The 5,886-nt window shown below is 53.6% G+C and overlaps 3 protein-coding genes across 5 annotated transcripts in view; 1 reads left to right on the top strand and 2 right to left on the bottom strand.

Annotated features, from left to right (window-relative positions):
• The window catches only part of HSD17B8 (hydroxysteroid 17-beta dehydrogenase 8), a 2,556-nt gene extending 820 nt beyond the window's left edge, over positions 1–1,736 (bottom strand). Inside the window, exons 1-6 of the mRNA XM_006907393.3 lie at positions 1,555–1,736; positions 1,200–1,417; positions 982–1,098; positions 773–865; positions 597–682; positions 400–484 (exon numbers count right to left, since the gene is read on the bottom strand). Coding sequence (XP_006907455.1) covers positions 400–484; positions 597–682; positions 773–865; positions 982–1,098; positions 1,200–1,417; positions 1,555–1,600 — 645 coding nt within the window. The 5' untranslated portion in view covers positions 1,601–1,736. The remainder of the gene's footprint in view (positions 1–399; positions 485–596; positions 683–772; positions 866–981; positions 1,099–1,199; positions 1,418–1,554) is intronic.
• Positions 1,737–1,847: 111 nt separating this feature from the next.
• Positions 1,848–5,271, bottom strand: SLC39A7 (solute carrier family 39 member 7). 2 transcript variants are annotated; one of them, XM_006907392.3, is made up of 8 exons: positions 5,137–5,271; positions 4,416–4,824; positions 4,158–4,326; positions 3,945–3,998; positions 3,643–3,807; positions 3,349–3,489; positions 2,962–3,158; positions 1,848–2,614 (listed from the first exon to the last, which is right to left on the bottom strand). In XM_006907392.3, exons 2-8 carry the CDS (start codon positions 4,818–4,820, stop codon positions 2,342–2,344), a joined length of 1,404 nt encoding a protein of 467 aa, XP_006907454.1. In that variant the 5' UTR covers positions 4,821–4,824; positions 5,137–5,271; the 3' UTR covers positions 1,848–2,341. The 2 variants fall into 2 exon arrangements, with proteins under 2 accessions (XP_006907454.1, XP_024899455.1); XM_025043687.1 differs by having other exon boundaries at positions 3,337–3,489.
• Positions 5,272–5,282: 11 nt separating this feature from the next.
• Positions 5,283–5,886, top strand: part of RXRB (retinoid X receptor beta) — a 6,706-nt gene continuing 6,102 nt past the window's right edge. For both annotated transcript variants that reach the window (XM_006907388.3, XM_006907389.3), the window contains exon 1: positions 5,283–5,823. In XM_006907388.3, coding sequence (XP_006907450.1) covers positions 5,592–5,823 — 232 coding nt within the window. In that variant the 5' untranslated portion in view covers positions 5,283–5,591. The remainder of the gene's footprint in view (positions 5,824–5,886) is intronic.

The following is a 5,886-nucleotide window of genomic DNA, read 5'->3' on the forward strand; positions in this document are numbered from 1 at the left end:
ATATATAACTTAAAGTTTCTTTTATTGATTTTTTTTTTTTTTTTTTTTTTTGTAGACTGAGTCTGTCTTTTTCTTGTCTTCATTCCTTGTGCACTTATTGAATACCTATTTGCCAGGCACTGTGCCCAGCATGCTCTAGTCCAGAGAGGCTGGGTCTCTGAAAAATTCTGCTCTTTGCCCTCTACCCATGACCTCCTACCTTGTCCAGAATTTTCTGTGGCACTTTCTGTGTCATAGGTGTTGTAATGAACCCTGGGAGGACAGAGTTACAGCGGATCCTCATTCCTTGTGCACTTATTGAATACCTATTTGCCAGGCACTGTGCCCAGCATGCTCTAGTCCAGAGAGGCTGGGTCTCTGAAAAATTCTGCTCTTTGCCCTCTACCCATGACCTCCTACCTTGTCCAGAATTTTCTGTGGCACTTTCTGTGTCATAGGTGTTGTAATGAACCCTGGGAGGACAGAGTTACAGCGGATCCCATGTCTGTGGAAGGGAGAGTGGCTGCTGACTCTGGAGAGGGCTGAACACTGACCCCTCACTCAGAGCTCCAACATGCCTCAGCAAAGACCCCTGCATTCCCAGGTGTCTGACCAACCGTCCAAGCTCCCGGGCTACAGTCTGGGTCAGCCCAATCACTCCAGCCTTGGATGCTGCATAGTTTGCCTGTCCCATGTTCCCCACCTATAGGTGAATCAGAGATTTGGAATGAATCAGGAGTCCCAAGGAAGGCTCTCCTCTCTATACCCTGACCTCAACCTAACACAACCTGACCTTGCCTGCGATGCTACTGATGTTGACGATGGAGCCATGACAACCACTGGACACCAGGGCTTGGGCTGCAGCTTGAGTGACTAGAAAGACGCCCTGGTGAATAGAGAGTAACAAGAAAGAAAGGATCAGCAGGAGTGACAGTCCTCCTCCAACTCCCTTTCCAGGTTAGAGGGAGGGGCCATAAATCACACAGGTTCATAGATCACCACCTTGAGGTTGACAGATATGACTCTGTCCCAGTCATCCTCGGACATATGGAGCAGAAACTCATCCCTGGTAACTCCCGCACAGGACACAATGACAGAAGGCGGGCGAGAAAAGCAGGCCTATGGAAGAGGGAGATTACACACCAAAAACCCATGTAAAAAGCCAGGAGCGGTCGAGGCAATATGAGCGCTTTAAGGCGGGCGAGGTCACTCGCATTCACCTGCACTTGTTCCAGCAAGCGCCTGGCAGCCCCGGCCTCAGACACGTCAGCCTGGAAGGCAGCGTGGGCCCCACAGGACGCCCCCTTCTCGCTTCCTGGCCTGCCCAACAGCCGCACTGTCTCGCGTACCGCTGCCCCATCCAGGTCGCAAACGGCCACGGCGGCCCCCTCTCGGGCCAAGCGCACACTGACTGCTCGGCCGATGCCGCTACCCGCACCTGCGGTGGGAGAGAACACGTGGGGGTGGGGAGAAGAGTGGGCAGGGCGCTAATCAAATTCAGACCAGGGCCAGAGATCACAGCGGCTGCAGAGTCCGAGGGCACCCCAACCCGCCCTGGGAGAGGACCCCCTCAACCTGTGACAAGGGCCAGTGCGGAGCGGAACCGGAGCTGGGTCGCCATGGCTGTCTGCGGGTGGGTAGGGCTCTGCACGGAGCCAATCCCAGCGCAGAGAAGGCGTGGCGGGAGCAAAGCCAGGCCAATCGTAGCCCTGCCAGTGTTAGGCCATCTGCGGCCATCAGCGTGGTAGGGAGGAGGGGGAGCCTCCTACCGCGAGGGCGTGACCAAACTCTAAAGCTTGAGGGCTTGGGTAATTGGGAGTAGAGTGTCCCCATTACTCCAAAAAAAGACAAAGAATGCCTCCAGGGCGGAAGATCCGAGCACTTTATTTCCGGTCACCATCCCAACCCCCCTCGATTAAAAGAACGATATAAAAAAACAAAAAAAATCAGGCCATGAGATTAGCAACTAACATCCCCCCTCAAAATTATGACACACGATTGATGTTTAATTGACGTTTATCCCCAACTACTCCTGCTGCCCTCTGTCCAGGACTCTGGTCTTCCCTGAAGCCTCCACCAACAGGTGGAAGGGAAGGAGGAAGACTTTGGGGAAGCTTGTGTGTGGCAGCTTGGTCCTCTGGGAACAGGTGGGGTAGGGGACACAGGGTAGGCTACCATCACTGGTCTCTTCCATTTAGCCCCCCAAACCCAACAAGGTGGTCAGCACATCTTGACAGCCCCCATACCAAAGTCACCACTTTCCTAGCCAGGGCCCCCAACTTCTACAGACCCATTCTAGAGTACTTAAGAGGGTAGAGGTTTGAGGCTAGGGTGGGGGCAGTTTATCCGTTTATCCCACTTCTTACTCAAGGTGGGCAATCAGCACCATCATGACAACTCCCCCTAGCAGCCCTAGCACCTCCAGAAGTGATTGCAGTGGTGATGCCTCCCTCAATAGCTCAGGTAACACAGACACCGTTGCTACATAGATAAAACCACCTGCTGTGAATGGCAGAATCCAACCAGGACCTGTACCACCTGCAATTTCACTACCCACTGCTCCTCCTTCAGTTAGGAGGGCACAGGCTGTGCCTGCCAGTGCCCCTATTGCCGTCAGTAGTTGCAGACGCATTGCCTAGTGGGGAGAAAAGACAGAGGCACTCGTCAACATCTAAAGATTTTCAGTAATTTAGACATAACTGGTGGGATCTAGAATAGACTTTCTGAAAAATCTTAGATATCAAAGCGGTCCTTTCCACAGACCATCAGATTCAGGGTGGGGAGCATGGTATGAAAAACTCCCTGTATTTCAAGAAATACTGCGCTACAGGACAATGAAACAGAACTTCCCCATTTCTAGAAAACTTATTGTCAATAACAGTATGACCTGTTTGGAACTAAGGAGACAATCTTGGGTTTGAGGTGGGTAAGCAAAGGATAAAGGGTTGGAGAAAGCTGTGATTGATGCACAACATTACCAACCTGCTTTTTGCTGCAGCCAGACTGGACTAAGATGGCAAAGTCTCCGACTTCATGGGGCACTTCATGTAGTAGGACAGTCATTGTAGTCAGGATTCCCAATCCCCAACCCCCTCGAAATGAAGCACCAATGGCCAAACCATCTGTGAAGTTGTGTGCCAGGTCAGCAGCCAGATTCAGGTATCCTGATACACGCAGGTCTTGTACGGGAAGGAAGGAAAACAAAACAGTTAAAGGCTCCATCATTGCCATCATCACATCTCCCCCAAGAGACCACTTCACAACCAGCCCCTCAGTGTTTTCCAGACACCTGTCATTACCCACAGCACAGAGTCTGTGTGATTTAGATGGTGCCCCTTGCTCAAGTTTACTACCAACCTTGGCTCTCACCTGAACCTGTTTTTAGCTCTTCAGAATTCTGAGGTCTCCCTGGCCCATCTTTGGGCCCTGTGCTTCCTCCTCCCCGCTTCCTCAACCTCCCTGCCTCCTTTTCTTCTTCTTCTGAACTCTGCTTCTCCTTTGAAGAACGCTCTGAGAGAAAAAAAAAAGGAATTGGTAAGAATAGAGAACAGAAATCTCCTAATATGTCCTTAAAAAACAAGTCCTTTCCCACCTAAGAGCCATAAGATGAGAGAATTCTGAGGCAAGCAAGGTGGCTTTGAGGAAAGTTGTTCCTGGGCTCACCCTGTCTTCCATGTCCATGACTTCCGTGTGTGTGACCATGAGCATGTCCATGTCCATGACTGTGCCCATGTCCTCCTTTCACATGTCTCACAAACTTCTCCACCACAAGAAAGGCAACAATTCCACTGAGGACCCATAGGCCCACAGAGAGAATGGGGCCCTGGCCTGGGAATGAAGGCATTGAGACATTAAAGGAAACATGGATTCCAGACTCCTCCTCCTCAAGTGCATGAAGAGAAGAATTGGAAGGGACAGACCTTCCCCAGCACCCAAAACCCTGTCTCTGTCCACCCCTTCCTCACTGTTGTGAGAGTGTCCATGTCCGGACTGCTCTTGAGGGTGATGAGAATGAGGTTCTGGAACAAAGGAGAGAAAAGTCCAGATGAGATACTACTCCACCCATGGGGAACATTTGAATAAATACTGGAAGGTGATGGATTACAAAGAAGAAAAAACTCTTTTGCCCAAACAATAAAACATACTAAGATTTGAGATAGAGATCTAAAGTTAATTACCCAAAGCGTGAGGAATCAGGTGCAGGAAGGCATCTCCCAGGAGCCCACCAGAAGCAAAACTGAGCAAGATCTGGAGCAGAGACCGGTGCCGGGGGGAGTTTGACTCAACGGGGATAAGGAAGAGGACGAAAAATGGAGCTGCAGAGATCAGCACTGTGGCCCCCAGTGCCTGGGGAAGGAGAGTCAGGGATCAAGTGGTGCTGAGTTCCCCAACAATTCAGAACCAGCCCCTCTCTCCCCCATGCCCTGTGTACTCACATAGGCCCAGAGAGTGACAGTGTCTAGGTCCTGCTTGATGGCTGGAGCCCGAGACTCCCTATAGCCTCCATGACTGTGCTCATGATCATGTCCATGTTCTCTGTGGTAGAGGCTCTCATGGGAGTGACCATGGCTATGATCATGGTGCAAATCCTCATGTGAATGTCCGTGGTCGTGACCGTGAGCATGCCCATGCCAGATGCTCTCGTGAGTGTGGCCATGACCGTGGGCATGGCTGTGTCCATGGTGAAAATCCTCATGTGAGTGGCTGTGGCCATGGAAGTCCTCGTGCAGGTCCTCGTGCAGGTCGCCATGACCCCCGTGTGCGGCCACTAGCAGCCCCAAGGCCGCCCAGGTCAGCAGTCCCACGGCCACCCAGTGGGGGACCCCCAGGCCTCTGGCCATCACGCTGACCAGAGGGACAGAGACAGTGACTCCACTTGACCCTCAATTCTATACCTATGCGGGGCCTGCTTTACTCCGCTCGCTCTCTCTGTCCACTTCTATGGGCCGCTCCCCCATTCCTTTCTGTCCCCACCCGCACTGTTCCCAAGACTCGTTCTTTTTTCCCCCGGAACCCCTCCCAGATGTAGGGCCCCCAGGGCACCGCTCTAGGCTTTGAGCATCCACTTCACGGACTCTCTGGGCCCTCGTCTCTATGCCCCACTAGGTGGGGGAAAAGGCCTGGAAAGGACGGTAGGGAAAAGTAGGGAATTCTCACCGTCTCCGGGATCCTTTCCTTTCCCGGTTTGCTCGGACGTGGCAGTCCCGCCTCTTGATCCCCCGAGGACAGGAAGTTCCGTCCTACCCCCGTTCCAATACCTTTACCAATATGGCAGCACTCCGGTAGCGGCGAAGCCTCCCTGCCCTTCCGCGCATGTGCAGGTGTGGAGGTTATTCGAGGGGAAACTGGGCGAGGCCGGCTATCAGGCCGGAGGAGACCGCCTCCTCTGTTTCCATCTAGACGAGGGGGCGGGAACTAGCGCGGTAACTTCCCGTCTATACCAAGATGGCTGCCACAACGGCACTGTCATTTTGGTACAGAGCAGAGCGAAGCGCTTAATTCGACCCGGTTCAGGCCAGAGTTTTTCTCTGGAGCTTCCTCGTGCTTAGCTAGTCCTCAGTCCTTGGGAATCTCTGGTATCTCTTCGGCATCCCTACACACAGCTAGGAATCATGTCCTGGGCTGCTCGCCCGCCCTTCCTCCCCCAGCGGCATGCCGCAGGGCAGTGTGGGCCGGTGGGGGTGCGAAAAGAAATGCATTGTGGGGTCGCGTCCCGGTGGCGGCGGCGACGGCCCTGGCTGGATCCCGCAGCAACGGCGGCGGCGGCGGCAGCCGGAGAACAACAAACCCCGGAGCCGGAGCCAGGGGAGGCTGGACGGGACGGGATGGGAGACAGCGGGCGGGGTGAGTGTCCTGGCGGACGAGCCGGCGAGCCAGAGACCGCTTATGTGCAACCCCTCCCCCCTC

The sequence above is a fragment of the Pteropus alecto genome, unplaced genomic scaffold (assembly GCF_000325575.1).
Source record: "Pteropus alecto unplaced genomic scaffold, ASM32557v1 scaffold202, whole genome shotgun sequence".
NCBI lineage: Eukaryota > Metazoa > Chordata > Mammalia > Chiroptera > Pteropodidae > Pteropus > Pteropus alecto.

Excerpts from the sequence above, each read along its gene's own strand:
- SLC39A7 (XM_025043687.1), bottom strand. The coding sequence starts at position 4,820 with ATGGCCAGAGGCCTGGGGGTCCCCCACTGGGTGGCCGTGGGACTGCTG. Across the intron at positions 3,490-3,642 it reads TCATGGACATGGAAGACAGG|AGCGTTCTTCAAAGGAGAAG; the intron begins GTGAGCCCAGGA and ends TTTTTCTCTCAG. Across the intron at positions 2,615-2,961 it reads CTGGCTGCAGCAAAAAGCAG|GCAATGCGTCTGCAACTACT; the intron begins GTTGGTAATGTT and ends TCTCCCCACTAG.